This window comes from Phycodurus eques, chromosome 1 (assembly GCF_024500275.1).
Source record: "Phycodurus eques isolate BA_2022a chromosome 1, UOR_Pequ_1.1, whole genome shotgun sequence".
In the NCBI taxonomy this organism is placed as follows: Eukaryota; Metazoa; Chordata; class Actinopteri; order Syngnathiformes; family Syngnathidae; genus Phycodurus; species Phycodurus eques.
This window is the reverse complement of record NC_084525.1, coordinates 5,540,155-5,556,311: the sequence shown is the minus strand read 5'-3', so window position 1 is coordinate 5,556,311 and position 16,157 is coordinate 5,540,155. Positions and strand designations below refer to the sequence as shown.

The 16,157-nt window shown below is 41.8% G+C and overlaps 2 protein-coding genes across 7 annotated transcripts in view; one reads left to right on the top strand and one right to left on the bottom strand.

The window, feature by feature from the left end:
• Positions 1 to 11,359, top strand: part of ccn5 (cellular communication network factor 5) — a 32,474-nt gene extending 21,115 nt beyond the window's left edge. For 3 of the 5 annotated variants that reach the window (XM_061673748.1, XM_061673730.1, XM_061673720.1), the window contains 5 exons: positions 1,337 to 1,468; positions 2,649 to 2,865; positions 4,893 to 5,141; positions 8,529 to 8,746; positions 8,885 to 11,359. In XM_061673748.1, the coding sequence (XP_061529732.1) occupies positions 1,400 to 1,468; positions 2,649 to 2,865; positions 4,893 to 5,141; positions 8,529 to 8,746; positions 8,885 to 9,163 (1,032 nt within the window). In that variant the 5' untranslated portion in view covers positions 1,337 to 1,399 and the 3' untranslated portion in view covers positions 9,164 to 11,359. Of the gene's footprint in view, positions 1 to 1,211; positions 1,469 to 2,648; positions 2,866 to 4,892; positions 5,142 to 8,528; positions 8,747 to 8,884 lie in introns of those variants that run through there. The other 2 variants (XM_061673739.1, XM_061673756.1) reach the window with 2 other exon arrangements.
• On the bottom strand, positions 4,974 to 16,078 carry LOC133401136 (UDP-glucuronosyltransferase 2B20-like). 2 transcript variants are annotated; one of them, XR_009768383.1, is made up of 3 exons: positions 16,029 to 16,078; positions 12,931 to 15,308; positions 4,974 to 5,082 (listed from the first exon to the last, which is right to left on the bottom strand). XR_009768383.1 is itself a non-coding variant. In XM_061673707.1 (2 exons), exon 2 carries the CDS (start codon positions 15,304 to 15,306, stop codon positions 13,708 to 13,710), a length of 1,599 nt encoding a protein of 532 aa, XP_061529691.1. In that variant the 5' UTR covers positions 15,307 to 15,308; positions 16,029 to 16,078; the 3' UTR covers positions 12,819 to 13,707. The 2 variants fall into 2 exon arrangements, 1 of the variants encoding a protein (XP_061529691.1); XM_061673707.1 differs by lacking the exon at positions 4,974 to 5,082 and having other exon boundaries at positions 12,819 to 15,308.
• Between the last annotated feature and the right edge of the window lie 79 nt (positions 16,079 to 16,157).

Below are 16,157 nucleotides of genomic sequence, written 5' to 3'. Positions count from 1 at the left end.
ACATTTGTTAGCAATGGGACTGTTTCTTTAGCCAATCACATTTCAAATTTGTCTCAAAGGCTAGCTAGCTGCCCCACATTGTCGCGCACATTCCTCTTGCGGTTGTTACTCTTTGAAAAAGTAACTTCGCTACTTTACCGATGACTTGATTGTAAAAGTAATTGATTTGAAAAGTTATTAGTTACATTGAGCAGCTGCCTAGTGCACATTAATAATCAGTTAACCTTTCCATGTCCCATTTCCCATTTTGGATGTCCTCCGCGGTCGAGCAAGCTCGTTAGCTCATTTGCTCATAAGCTCGTGGGCTAGCGAATGTAATAAAAAGTTAACTTTCCCCTAATTGTCTCTGTTGTGTGGATCTACTAAGACTAATCGCCAGTAGCAGGCCACTTCGCGTCGCGTGTGGGTCACCACAACAGAGGCACTGTAGCCCAAATGACAAATAACACTTCAGGGAAGATACATTTTCACCGTGCAGGCATAGCGTGATGGCTAACTACACGATTGAGCGGTAGAAATGGGCCAAGCTATTTTATAGCCACAGACGGCGCTCAGCACTTATATTGTAGGGGAGGGCCGACTCACGCCAGAAAGTATACGTCTCAGCCCACTTGCGTTATCGGGCCAGTTTTTAGCCCCGGCCAAAAAATCCGGACAACTGAGAAACTGAAAAACTGTTTAACTATACCTCAACAATTCAGTACTAAATTGTTGTCAGTCTTTGCACATTTTCAGCGCTTACCTTCAAAATTATTTAATGTATAAAAAAATAAAATAAAATGAAAATGACTTTACAGGCAGGCTTGTTTACGTTACGCAATTTTGACTGTTTCCTTGACAAACTTTTCCAATAATTGACTATCCAGAAATCTTCTTTTGCCTCCCAGACGAGACTTCTGGCTCCCATCTGCCTCGTTTTTTTTTCGCCAATAGATGAGATGATCGGATCGAGTTGTCTCCAGTCTCGCATGCTGGCGTAATGCCATGGAAAGCAGACGGAAGAAACTAATCGAATCTCGTTTAGGTCTGTCTCACTTGAGGAATGGAATAGTGGAAAAGTGTGTGACTGCCTGGTGTAAAAACATCCGCATTATAAAACATTCACCAATTAGACTGGAATCGTCACCACACCCGTGTCTCCCCTCATTGCATGTTGAGCTACGTGAAGCTGGAACATCACATGGCTGGAAAGAAAGGGAGGGGAGGAGAAAAAGAAGTGGAAATAGGCAGCGGGAGGAGGAATGGGAAACATTTGTGATGGTGCTCCAGTGGCTGTTTACACAGTAGTCAGCGTGGCGTGACATCAGAATGCAGCAGACCTTATAAATGTCAACAGCAGGGCCAGCGGCGGGCGAGACAGACGCAGCCTGGAGACAGACGGACGCACGCTCTCGCCCTCATGGACCGACCGCTGTGTGACTGTGTGACGGCCTCGGCCCTGCTACTGCTGCTCGCTGTGGCCTCGCAGGTGAGCCTCACACGCGGGTGTTGGGGAGGAAATCCCACTCATTTATACACAGGGAAGATTTAACAGACTTGCCCTAGTATGACATCATGTCTGCTGGAAATAAGTGGAAAAGTATTTTTTTTCTTCACTGATTGTTTCCTTATTTATTTTTGTAAAATATATTTTTGTGAATGGCCTTGACTCAAGTCAGACTTAAGTCACCAATTTTGAGGCTTGAGATTTGCTCAGCTAAAAGAAAAAGTTCACTTAAAATCACTTTAATTATTCATTGTTTCTGATAATTTCACAATTATATCCAATTGTATTTATTCATTTAATTTTCTTTTCTATAGCACTATGAGCTCAGTATCGTGGAAGGAGGTCCGAAGATAACACATTTGGATTCAAGCATTACTGTACTGTGTGTGTTGAATAAAATCAGGAAAAAGAGAATGGCAACAAATTGTCTCATATGAATGCTGGACTTCAAACCCATTTGTTCAGACTCGGCTCCCCGATACACCGCTTGCTAATTAGCTTGCTGCTAATTCCGGAGCACTGTACTTTTCTCCCGTCTCCAGTGAAGCTACAATCAGTACGCTCCACTTCTTTACTTCCGCTGTGGTTTAATGTCACTGCCGATCTCCCATCGTGTGGATTATTAATATGCTCTATATTGTTTGTGCTATGTCTGACTCTCACGAGCGCAACTCCGCCGCTTCGTTACTTTTCCGCCATACTTCCGAATTCAATCCATGCTGGTTTGTTGTGTACATGACTGAACTGGCATGAGTGACATCATTATGCTCTGCACTGTACCTGAAAAATCGACTTGAGTACAGTAGCAAAGTATTTCCACTTTGTTACTTCCCACCATAGCTATTAATAACCATTAATAATACAGTTACATCTCAGTAAATGTGAGTGGTGTCAAAAGTTCAGTTTAGTTACGTAGTTCAATTCAAAACGTGGACATTTTATAGAGAGGCACTACACACAGAGTGAAATATTTAAGGATAAAAAATTAAAAAAGGATAAAAGAAATTATGGAAATAAATGGACTTTTCTGCCATATTCTAATTTATTGAGCTGTACCGGTACACATCGTATCAGTGTTTGAAGCAGTGGTGGAGACAGTTCCCCCCCCCACCTTTCACGATAATTATTTGATCAGAAGCCTTCACTCATCTTGTTCTCGCAGGTTTTGTGTCAGATGTGTGATCGGCCGTGCCTCTGCCCCCGTCCCGCCCCCCAGTGTCCCCTCGGAGTCCCCCTGGTGCTGGACAGCTGCCGGTGTTGCCATGTGTGTGCGCGACAGCGGGGCCAGTCGTGCACTGAGAAGTTCCCGTGCGACGGCCAGCGAGGGCTTACATGTGACTACAGCGTTAGCTTCCCCGGAGGCCCCGGAGAGTGTGTCGGTGAGTAGCTCCTCTGACGGGACAACATCTTGGAATGCGGGTTCTTGGTGGTATCGCTTGGGCTCCAGTGGCGTGTCACTGGACTTGCACCCTCAAAAGCCAGGGATGTCAACCTTGATTTAATCCGGTCTGCAACAAAAATTAAGAAGAAATTGACACACTGTATCATTTGAATGGCCATTGTGCTGCTCTTTCTGGTGTTCCTGACATGGCCGCCTGTGGGCAGTATAAGACAGACAGATGGATATACTGTTCAGTTAGACGTCTGAACTCCTCTATACCAATCAGTATGGCACTAATATGAGGCGATCTTCGCTGAGGATAAAGAACGTATGACTTTTTTAGTACTGTTGTAATGTCTGTAATGTCTACATTTGTTGCTGCGCTGTTTGTCTTCAATCCGTTGTAGCATTGCAACGTAGACACTATTTAGCACTAGCATCAACCTAGCAGACAGAAAGGCTAAGCTATAGTTGTTTTAAATACACAAGGTGTAATTATCTTTGTTTTGTTGAGTTTGACAGTAAACTTAAACTAGGAGCAGCATTAAACAGCTTGAAGCCTCTTTTTTCAAGAATTGTTCACTAATTCTGTCTGCTAAACTGCTGCTTTTTGTCAGGTGAGTAGAGTTCACTGCCACCATACAGCGTACAGCGTTCCTGTCCCATAGCAAACATTCGTATGGCTTGTATCTCCAAAAACCTCCAATTTTAGTCACTTGTATCTCAAGGCACCACTGTATTAAAGGCCACATGAATCGGACGGTACACTTTTGATTTTGATTCAGTCATTCATTAAATAGGCAAAAGTGGCAAAACACACGCACGCCGCGGGAAAAGACTTGCAAGGAGCACGGAGGAGACGTTAGTTCTGTCAGTGAAGGAGGAGAACCACAATCACTGATGCACTTTAAGCAGCCAAACACACAAATCGTTAGCCGAATAACATAATTGCCCAAGTCACTTTTTACTTGCTGTCACAATATCAATAATAAATACGGCTGTGCTTGCTTCATGTCTGCGATTGTCAGTCATCTAGGTCATGGTAATCCACAATGGTTGAATCAAGGCAACTGGACTCTTCTCGTTTGTTGAAATTGTTTTTTTTCTGAAAACAATCAAAAATGACAGATACAAAAGATCCAAAATGAAAACACTCACAAGGAGAATGGAGGAGATCGTTCAGTCAGTGAATGAAGTGAAATGGGGGGAGAAAAAAAGACAGCCACCGTCACAATGCACTTTCAGTTGTTTATTGAACGGGACAATCAGCCTAACACTCACATACAAAATGAAAACACTCGGAAGGAGCATGGAGCTGATGTGGAAAATGGTCAGTTGGAGCTGGAGTCAGAGCTCCTAACGTCACTCGCTAGGCAGGCCACGCCCCTTAAAGGCACACCAACACGTGCACCAGCACGTCAATGTTAGTGTGACTTTACGCTTAATTGTAATATATACAAAACAGTTTATTTCTTTACAATCATTTTATATTAATTTTGTATAGTTGTGGCATTCCTTTATTAAAAAAAAATGTTTTGTTTTTTCCGAGCATGTACTTTTTTTACTACCTATCCCTAATTATTCACAGGAAGCCTCACTTATTTGCGTGTTTCCCCCCCCCCCCCGCCGATGCTGTGTTAATTTGTGCCCCCCCCAAAATTATATGACACGTCAAATATTAGTGGATTTTCACTATTCACGGTCGGGCTTGGTCCCTATCCCCTGCAAATAGCGGGGGTACACTGTACTGCAGCGATTCTCAAAGTGGTACGTGGACTCCTTCTGGTGGTACTTGAAACAATCACTGCCTAACGACAGTTGTATTGATTGTTGGTTGTGAAATCCGGGCCTGTTTAGTTGAACACAAAGCTATTATTCTGAAAGCTTCATTGTGCCTTCTGCCATATAGTGAAAGAGCATTTGTTTGTTCTGTCTTTCAATATACGTCACTAACATATATAGATGAACAAGATACATGATATGTCGTAAATAAATACTAACTTCCAGATCAATTGCGCCCCTTAGCTCAGGAAGATCTGACATGCGAAGTCAACGGCATCAGCTACCACGACGGCCAGTCCTTTCAGCCCTCGTGCGATGTCCACTGCCACTGCAGAGGCGGCGGCGTGAGCTGCGTGCCTGCTTGTCCGCTGACTTTCCGCCTCCCCGCTGCGGACTGCCCTCATCCGCAACATGTCCGGCTACCGGGGAAGTGCTGCAAGGAATGGGTCTGTGAGAACCTGGACAACACTGTGCTTCAAGACGCCATCTTAGGTAAACACATTACAGTCAACAGTATATTGGCGCTTCGGCATTCTCAGGTTTGCCTATTGGCCGATTATTATTTTTTTTAAACTTATCTGTGCTCAGGCCAAAGAAATAACAGTATTGCTTTTTTGGCATCTACAGGCACGTTCTAATAATATACCTGCAAACCACCCAAAAAAAACAAACAAAAAAACATTATCTTATATATCTTATATATATATATATATATATATATATATATATAGTGTACTGAGCTCATCTTAATTTACAGTATTCCCTCGTTTATCGCAGGGGGTTAGGTTCAGGACCACCCCCGCAATAGGTGAAATCTACAAAGTAGCGTCCACTTATTTGGTTTTATTATTTATACATATTTTAAAGCCGTATGAACCTCCCCATACTTATTACGCTTCCCCACACTCCTATTAACCTCTACCATACTCTTATAAACACTTTATATACTCTTAAACACATTTTAAACTCTTGATGTAATGCAATGTGTGTAATGTTTATTTATTTATATATTTTTTTTTATAGTTGTAATGTTTTAGGCTCGTACGGTACAAATAGTCAAACACACAAATACCAAATAAGATCACTCACAAGGAGCTGCTGCAGGCCAAAACGTTTTTTTTCCCCCCATGTAATTTCCCTTGATTGGTTCCGGAAATTACTTATTTCCTTATCTAATACAAACAATGAATCTTTCTCCATATATCTATGCTATTAATATATAGTTACAGCGAGAACAATCAAATGCTCTTCCACTAAATGGCAGAATGTCCAATTAACCTGTTGCCATTCATGCAACAGAATAATAGCAATGTGTTTGTGACATTTCTGTTTGCCGTTGTGCCAGAAGATTTTTGTAACGTATGCAATACTGGACACTATTAAGAATTTGACACAATGTTGTCATAAATTGGATCAAATTTAGATTATTCATGCTCAACTCAGACCAAAAATAGGGAGGTGTAATTTCTAACCTCACCTTCCAAGAGCTCATCAAGCTCAACGACATCACATTGGTGGCTCAGTGGAGGATTTTTCTTTTTTTAGTTTGATTTAAACTACAAAGAGTTGGAAAGGCTTGACGATGGTAGTTTCTTCCAAAAATAACACGCATACACCATAATATTAAGTAGCCGATCGGCATGCAGGTATCGTGGGGCAGATATTCAAGGACAAAATGTTCTCCTGCTTGTCCCTTTAATGTAGTCAGACACTGTTTGGAGTTTCGCATGTTTTTCTAATGGCTTCATATCCCTTCTCCGTCTGCTCTCTCTCTTTCTCACAGTCAAACACAGTAGAATAACATCCACAAGTGTTTAATCTCCACACAGCTGGTTGTTGCTATGAAGAGCTATTAAAGGAACTGTTTGCACCTTCCTCCCCATAGAAATGTGGCTCGTATTTGGCCAGACGCAGCCCAGTTAAATGCATAATAAAAACTTGCAGACATGACCCTTCATGATGTGTCATGCTGCCATATGGACGAGCAATCACGGAGCCACCAGGGAGGATTTCACTAATATTTGCAGAAATAACAACATGTGCATGGGAAATATGCTCGGAATTAAGTTGGTTCACGTTTGACAGAATACCTTGACATGCTGGAAAATAAGCTGATTTCTTTTCCATGCGTAGTGTTACATAAGTCGAAGTCTCCCACCTGTTTGTTAAATATTCATTTAGTTCGAACACCACAAGACGTTGTACAATTTGGAGTTGGACAACATTTTTTGGCTGTTTTGGATTGAACTGTCACTATACAGCAGTGTTTACCAACCTTTATTGAACCAAGGCACATGATTTTGTCTCAATTTACTCACAAATTGGCATACTCAGTGTAAAATCTGGGTCCTCTTAGTTGAACGCAGAGCTACATGTGAATGGCAACATGGATGTGCTGTTTGCCATCTAGTGGAAAAGCATCTAACTGTTGTGCATGTCATTATATGTCGCGAGAAGAAAGAGATTAACAAACACATTATTTGTATATATATATATATATATATATATATATATATATATATATATACATACAAATTTGCTCTTTCACGATTGTACTGTCAAACTACTGCAATAGAATCTTGTATTCCGATACCACCGCATCCCGTTTTTTACGATCATTGGGCTTTATCTTGTCAACTTGTCACTCGTTACCGTGGCGACGACAACAAGAGTAGAGCGCGCCGACGGTATTATAAGCACAAAATTGGGGAAAATGTGTGTTGGTGGTCATCGGTGCTCAGGACAGGAGAGGACGTTCGTTTAAGGCTTGCTTCACGTACTTTGAATACGATGCGGCTCGCAAGCAGGCAACAAACCGTTATGTAGCCGAGCAAGCTAGTGGTAGCACGAACGGTTGGACGTAAACATGCCGCCGTTCTGTCGAATCATGCTCTAAAGTTTCAGTCTGGGTGAAGCAATTTAATTAAAAATAAAGTAATTTAATTACAGTAAGTTAGCACCCATTATTTCTGTCAACAGGTCATTTAAATAGATACATTGCTCCATCTTGTGATCAGATAGGTAATCGGTTATCGTTTTTTAAACTCGCTGATCGTCCCCAAAAATCCTGATTGTGTAAAGCTTAATATATACAGTATATATATATATATATATATATATATATATATATACACATATAGTTTGAGACTACAGCAGAATGGCCCATGAGAGAGCCAATCACAAGCATTGACTTTAGGATCGAAGCTCAGGCGTCTAGTTTTCAAATGTAACTAAGACTGTAATTGTGTAAACTTTCAAAAGCAACTGTAATTTAATTAACTACACATTTTCACCCAGTAATGTAGTGGATTAGCGCGATATAAATCTTGTAATTAAATTATGTAATCTCGTTACATGTAATTAGTTACTCCCAAACACTGATTATTTGTAGTACTTAAATAATGAGTTTGACAGTAAACTTCAACTGGAAGTGACTTTATACATTTCGACTTTATACATCTTGAAGAACATCGTGAAGAATTGTTCAAAATTTGCCAAAGTGCTGCTGTTGTGTGTTGAGTTGAGTTCACTGCCACCATACAGCATTCGTAGCTTACGAGTCTGTGCTCACAAGTCAAAGTTAGAAATGGCTCGGACGACGGCTCGTATCTAAAAAAACCCGTTTGTCGAGACACTCGTATCTCAAGACACCAGTGTAAATGGTCGCTACTTTGCGGAGTTTCATCTATCGCGAGGGGTTCTGGAGCCTAACCTCCGCGATAAACAAGGGACTACTGCATTTTTTTTCTCACAATAACACCATCTGGGAATCCGGAATGTCTAATTATTAAAGATGATCCTAACCCTAATTACCTTGGTTACCAATGCTAAAATCCCTTTTATTCCACTTTCTTTGTGTTTTTGTGACTTTCCTGCCAGCCATGAGAGCAAACTCTCTCCAGCCACCAGCACCGCTGCCAGCCGCCTCCGTCTGCACGGAGCAGAGCACCCAATGGAGCGCCTGTTCCCAGAGCTGCGGGGCCGGAATCTCCACACGGGTCTCCAACCGCAATCCGGCCTGCAAGCTCCAAATGGAGACTCGTCTTTGTAAAGTGCGACCGTGCCATGCGCAACTACCCATGCCAAGCAGACCCACGGTGAGTCTTGTTTGCTGTAGTTCTTCAAGTGCAGCGGGGGTGGAACTACTTTAAATAAAGGTTTTGATTTGATTTGATGTGACTTGACCTCCATGCCGGACTAATGCGCTGCAGTGTGCTTGTGTGCTGTTGCATCAGCAGGGTCAGTGCACGGCCAGCTACACGTCACCCGGACCCGTGCGGCTGGTTCACCACGGCTGCAGCAGCACGCGCGCCTTCCGTCTGCGCTACTGCGGCAGCTGCGGCGACTCTCGCTGCTGCACGCCTTTCCGCACCTCCACCATCGACGTGGCCTTCCGCTGCCCCTCTGGAAATCTACGACAGCGAGCGGTGATGGTGATCCACTCGTGCGTCTGCCACAGCAACTGCCCCTACGTGCCATTTACTAACCCGGCTCTTCGGGGACACAGACCCTGACGAGTCGCCATGATAATGCCACACTTGGAACTGGTGGGCTGGATTTGGAAGCTGGATTCACTAAGGCCAGCACGGATCCATCGTCATCTATTGGCCAGCACGGATCCATCTATTGTCGATAACAAAGCCGTATATTTCTGCACAGATGCTTACCGTTGCGTGCGCTGGGAAGGAATTATGTTGCAAAGGATAAGATGTATACTACAGTGGTGTCTTGAGATACGAGTGACAGGTTTTTCAAGATACTGGTTGACATTTCGCAATTTTTTTTTTTTTTTTTGCGTCAACTAAAGATACGAGCACTCACAGTTGAGGTTTACTCTCAAATGAAACATAAAACAAATTGAATTACACTTTGTGTATTTAAAACAAGCACACAAAAAAACTGACAAAAGATAGGCTTCGCTTAATGCTAACATAAAATGGAAGATGGCATTGACCTGCTAACGATTAGCATCATAGTCGCGGTTTTAGAGCCAGCGAATATTTGAACTCAAATGGTGACGCAACACATGTAGGGACAATATCACAATACTCACAGGCATATAGTCTTGAACCTCTGCGGGGAAAAAAAGATTAATATTATTGCAGCTTCTTGAGTCACTGAGAATAGTGACGATCTGAATACAGACAAACGAAGAAGAGCCACTCTCTTCTTCCATTGTCTCTATGACTTTACTGCCCCCAGTGGCGAAGGCAGGCACACCAGAAGGAGAAGCACAATGAACTGAATTGAAGCATTAAATCATGATGCACAAACTTAATTATTTTACTTTCTATTTAATGTTACTACGTATTATTATTATTATTACTGTTATTGTTTTAATAAAATACAATATTATAGAGTGTTATTTTTCTTATTAAAAACAATATAAAGGTTTTTAATAGGGAAAGATGATCTGCGATACCAGTGTTTTGAGTTACAAGTATGGTAGCGAAATGAATTACACTCGCATCTCAAGGGGGCACCAGTGTACTTACAAAACGTCCGGGACATTTGGCTTTTGGGTGAAATTTCAAGATGAACTGAAAATGCTCGCTTAATTTAACCTTTAAACTTTTGAACGCACATGACCGACTGTTCAGTGTCGGACTACCTCTGACACAACTTGCGGTTTGACAACTCGGAGCGGGATAGCAAAATATACAACAGGTGTTTGACCAATATATTGCCTGGTTCAATGAGAATTGCTCTCGAAACAGTCCTCGTCCTCCTTTTGACATCACGAGGGCAAGACGACACAGAACAACTGATCACCATTGCCAGGCTTTGGACAGAATCTGTGTTCGTTCATTCGTGGACCAAACACCTGTTGCGAATTTTGATGTTCAGCGCCTTGTTGTCAAACCGCAAGTTGTGCCAAAAGTACTCAAACATTGAACAGTTGGACACGCACTCAGATGTTTACAGGTCAAATTAAGATCACTTGTAAAGGTTATAGTGCATTTCAAGTTCCTCCAGAAATGTCACTTTTAAGCCTCACGTTTTTGAGAGTAGTGCAGGCCTACGTGTATATTGTACAGGGATATAGTGGAATGTGTGTGCAAGAAAGCCAACTGAAGAACATGTGCACTGAGATGAAGTAGCGCCACCTCACGTGGACTTCAAAAAAAACAAAAAAATGACTTCAACTTGAACCGGGCCTACCTTATGTTGCTTTGTCATTCAACAAACGGTCTTTATTCTGCTAAAGATAAATGGAGGATATTTGTGTTCAATTAGTCTTAAAGAAACATTGAGGGGGGGGGAAAGGTATAATATGATGTTACTAAATTAATTTTACAAGGGGACATGGATATCAGTGCATGAGTTTGTTGGTTGACTACGTAAAGATGAGCAATGTGGAGAATCTCCTCAAGTTCTACTTTTGTAAAAAATAAATAAAATAGAATAAAATGTTCACAACAGAATGAGATTACGATCGGAATGGGGACTTTAAAGTTATTGTGCAAATGTTTGTGCAAACATTACAACTTTATTCTCATAATGTTGGGACTTTATTTTTGTAGTATATCAAGTTGTTTCGTTTTGTTTGTTTCAGTGTGGCATATTTGAGTCAAGGTTTCATTGACATGCTTGTATATATTCTTTTCTATTTCAGTGAAAATCCTCTTCAACATTCTGTACATTTCTCATGACTTTTTTTTTACCTTTAGGTTTTCGACGCATTTCATAATAAAAATTGTGTTCAAATTTGGCAGCACATTCCCTGTTTTTAATCCTATTTGCATCAGAATGAGTCTGAATGAATCTACAAATAAGAGGTAGAGAATTACTAACATACTGTAAAATGACATCATATTAATCTGTCAACTCACACATTCCCGTGATAGGCCCTCAGGCACACGAGGCGTTCACAATTAAACATTTGTGTGGCCTACACAGAGCTTCCAAATCTGTACCCTGAAAAAGACAAACCTAATTTACATTTAGTCTTTTGGTTTTTTTCTGAGTCTGACACCTTTCAGACTGAAACAACAGATTTTAAAATGTTTAAAACATTTAAATGCACTGCTGTATTTTTATTTTGTAACACGCTCCTAAATTTAAATACTTTTTTATTGAATACAATCATAATATAATAGTAATAATAATGTCCTATCTGCAACCTCTACAGTACGTGTTGCCATGAAAAACTCATCTGCACTGGGCCTTGACAATCGGTAGGTCTGCTGTTCCATGGAACTTGAACCAGTTTAATTGAACCAAGGCACCAATTTTACATTGGTAGATGTACAGCACACAACTGACGGCACACTACCAAACAAAAATGTCACGAAAAGTATGAATTCTGAAATAATGATCATTTTATTTCAATTTCCTCATAAATGTACGGAGTGTCAAATCTGTGCCTGTTTAATTGAACGCAATACTGATACAGTATATTCACCGGAAGGCCGTAACTTATTCTTTTGTCTGAATGGAAACAGGTGGACACACATAGGTCTATAACGTGAACGTATAATGTCTATATTCTGTTTAATAGTTTGTTTTTCTAAGATTTCTCTTGCGCTGACCGTTTGACGAAGGTTGAAGTGACAGCTGAAACTGTCAGCAAGGTAAGCGATTTCTTTGTCTGAACAAATGAGATTTTAAAAAAAATCAATAAAATATGGGGATACACAAGTTAACTGTATCTTCTATCACCGAATGGAAGAGCATTGAATTGTTTTCTGCCTGTCACTATACGTCACTGACAGGGGTGTGTCTAGGTCAAGTCCTGTGGGTGGCCTGAGCCCATGACCTAAATTTGGATAGTACCCTACGGAAATGTCATCAAACTTTTTAGACCTTGAAAAAGACCATTTGGTGGACAACCAAAAGTATATATATATATATATATATATATATATATATATATATATATATATATATATATATATTTTTTTTTTACGTGATGCGTCTAATTGTAATTAATTTTGACTCGTAATAAAATATTATTGGTAAGACTGAGTTTTTGCAGGGCATGTCAATTTTTTTTTTTCTTTCTGCCCTATACTCTTAAAAAAAAACAAAAAAAAAACACCACATATGAACACGCCGTATCTTGGCATAAGATAAACTCTTTGCTATTCAATTAGCTAACGATAGCTCCAAGTCGCCAATTAGCTTATTAGCTTATAGTTACGCAGTACGCACCATTGCAAGCCCCGCCGAGTCAATGCCGACACATAACATAGAGCAGTTCAAGAGAAGGAATTGAAGCATCGCCGTGCGGTCAAATGTCATTTTATAGATTGTGTCAGGCTTGTAAATCAAGCATTACCTGGTCATTGGCGTTAACACAGCTGCAAATGTGTGTAGCGGTTCAGACCACAGATATTAAGACTATACGCCAGCGCGCTATAGAAATCCTGCTAACGGACGTGCCTACCTGGCGGCCATGTTGGAAAGGTCGATGTTCCCTTCAAAGACGTTGGACATTGAAGATTAGTCATACCTTGTACATTTCTCAACCGATTTTCACGAGGTTAAAATTTTTTGGGTCAATACCAAAGCGTGTTTTATCACCGCATAACATTCTTTCCAATAAAATAAAATAAAATTTTGAAAAGGTAAAATAGAACATTGATAATAAAAACGAATATATACATATATATATATATATATATATATGTATATAGATTTTTTTCTCTCCAATTAATTACAGGACGAATTCATAGAATGGGCTAAGACAACTTTTGGGTGGGCTCGAGCCCGCCTAAAATATGGCTGACCTCGCCACTGGTCACTGACATAAATGAACAAAGATACATTATTTGCAGTAAATAAATACTGTTCAGACCATCCATCCATTTTCTGTACCGCTTATCCCCGCTAGGGTCGCGGGCGTGCTGGAGCCTTTGCCAGATATCTTTGGGTGAGAGGCAGGGTACACCCTGAACTGGTCGCCAGCCAATAGCAGGGCACGTAGAAACAAACAACCATTAGCACTCACATTCATATCTACGGGCAATTTAGAGTCTTCAATTAACCTAACATATTTTAACCATATTTTTGGAATGTGGGAGGAAACAGGAGTACCCGACGAGTAGTTCTAAAATTACTCTCTCTTGGATTTGAACCTGGAATTATTTGCCTTCACTAGGTGCTTACAGAGACATCTACAGGAAACCCACATTGATGCAACAACTAGAAAACAGAAAAGCCCAAGGACAGCGATCACATCCAGACAGTGATAGGCGTACCATGGCAATTTATAAGACTCTGTACGCAGATGTGCCGCACCTCGATGCCTCATGACGTACTCGATCCAGAAGACAGCAGTGTCGGTGGGTTTCATGGGTTTGTCGCGATGAAGTCGGGAAAGTTTGATCATGTTCTGCTTGTAAGGTTTCTGGGGATCGAGAATGTTCCTCAGGGAAGCGCTGAAAGATTCCACGTCAAGCGCCGCCACGTCCAGAAACTCGGCGCCTCCGCGGGCCTTCATCCGCACCATGTTGTCATGCTGGTCAAAGATGAGCGGAATCCCTAAAATCGGGACGCTGTGGTAGATGGCCTCGTATATGCCGTTAGTGCCCCCGTGCGTGACAAAGACTTTGGTCTTAGGATGACCCAGTATATCGTTCTGAGGCAACCAGTCCACCAGTAGGGTGTTGTTCCCCAGAGTGGCGGGCCTCTTCCCAATATGTCTCCAGACCACCTTTTGAGGGAGACTAGCAAAAGCAGAGGCGATGATCTGCGATAGCTGAGGGCCGAGGTCGCCAAGGAGCGTCCCCAAAGTCATGACAACCACGCCGTGATCCCCAGAACTCTGCATAAAGTCCTCCAAATCCGCCGGCAGAGGCTTGGAGGGCTTCCCCTGAAACCCTCCGATGTAGACCACATTGGGCATGGTGGGTCGAGGGAATTCGAAGGTAAAGTCCACCCTCATCAGCCACAGATCGGCTCCCTGCATGAGAGACATGATGCTGACGTCACCGCCGAAATAGCGATCGCACACGGCCTGGTAAGGCGGATTGGACACGTAGTGGTACATGTAAAGCAGGACACCGTGATAGATGATGTTGTTGATTCTTTGGGAGAAGTCCATTCTGTCCGAGTAATGGGAGAACAATTGAGGGATGTAGGAAAGAGGAGACGGTGCGATGGAAAAGTGTGCCTCTCCGTTGAAAAGCCAGCGCACATTGAAAACCATGGGCAGGTCCAGATAGTGAGCCAGCAGCACTCCGCCCGGAAAGGCCGGGTCTGTCAAGAAAAGATCATATCTACTTTCTTTCAGTTTCTTGATTAGAGTTTGATTTTCAAATACGCTGACTATCATGTTTGCCACAGCCACCTGATTCTCCCCAATAAGACTGAAAAGGTTCCTGTAGAACTCCACAAACGCCCACAGCGAGCCTCTGTGGCGCTGGATCTCGATGGATCGTTCCAGGAAGGAGGTCATGTAGTTCTGGCTCTCGATGTTCTGGGACTGCTCCAGCTCGATGGTGATGGAGGTGTAGTGGGGCGACTTCTCCGATACGTACCAGCTGGTGGAGGTTCGCAGCACTGTGATTTCGTGGCCTTGAGAGTGAAGCGCCTCCAGCAAAATTTTCATGTTGATCCAGTGGCTGCCATCAAAAGGGTAGACCAGAATTTTCCCACCCCAACAAGTGGCTGAAAACACCACCAGGAGTGCCAGGCTTGGATATGGTGTCATTGCTGAAGAGGACACACACACATTTCGTTTCAAACCTTTATTTCAATCTCGAAAAATCATTGAAGGCAAGCCCTCATTTTCATTAGGACATAGTACAGGGACAGAAACAACAGCAGAGCAAACGTTATCAAAAACAGTCTCAATCGCTCATGGAAAATGTCATATTTGATATCATATAACTGGTTCCAGTATTTTTTGTACCTTTATAAATACAAAAAGAAGAGAGCAGGTTCAAGGGCATTCTCTATTTGGGTTCCATAACTCTAAAAATTAGGGCTGCGACCTCAATAGAAATGTTTGAATCTCAACTTGTTTTTACACTTTCACATTTAGTTAAACCATACCTAGTATGCAAAGTGCCTCTTGCCCTGCCTTACACTCTGGCATCTGGATTTTGGCCTGTCTTACTGTCTTCATTTGCAGAAAATGAAAAATGATCAAAATACCACAAAAGGCCCAATGTTTTTTTGTGTGTTTGGTTTCTTACTTTGTTTTTTTTTTCCAGAGCTGTATACTAATTCAAAGCAGTCCATTGAGACAATCTTGTAGACCAAATCTCTTCCGTTAATTGGTCGGGCCGGTTTGTTTTGTCAACCTCTTATCTTTCTAATGTTGTCAAATCAAATAGAAAAGGATGTCAAACCAATGCAAACCGATGATGGAAGTAGTGCCTACTAATGACGAAACAATTTCCACATATTGGCAGTGAAGCATATGCTCACCTCAGTTCGTCACCCCTCCAGGAGAGAAGACTCCCGCATCTGTTGTCATCATGTAACGTTTGTGTCGACTTTGGGCTCCGAGTGGAGGTCAATGTATAACTGCAATCTCCTCCTCCTTTTCTAAACCCC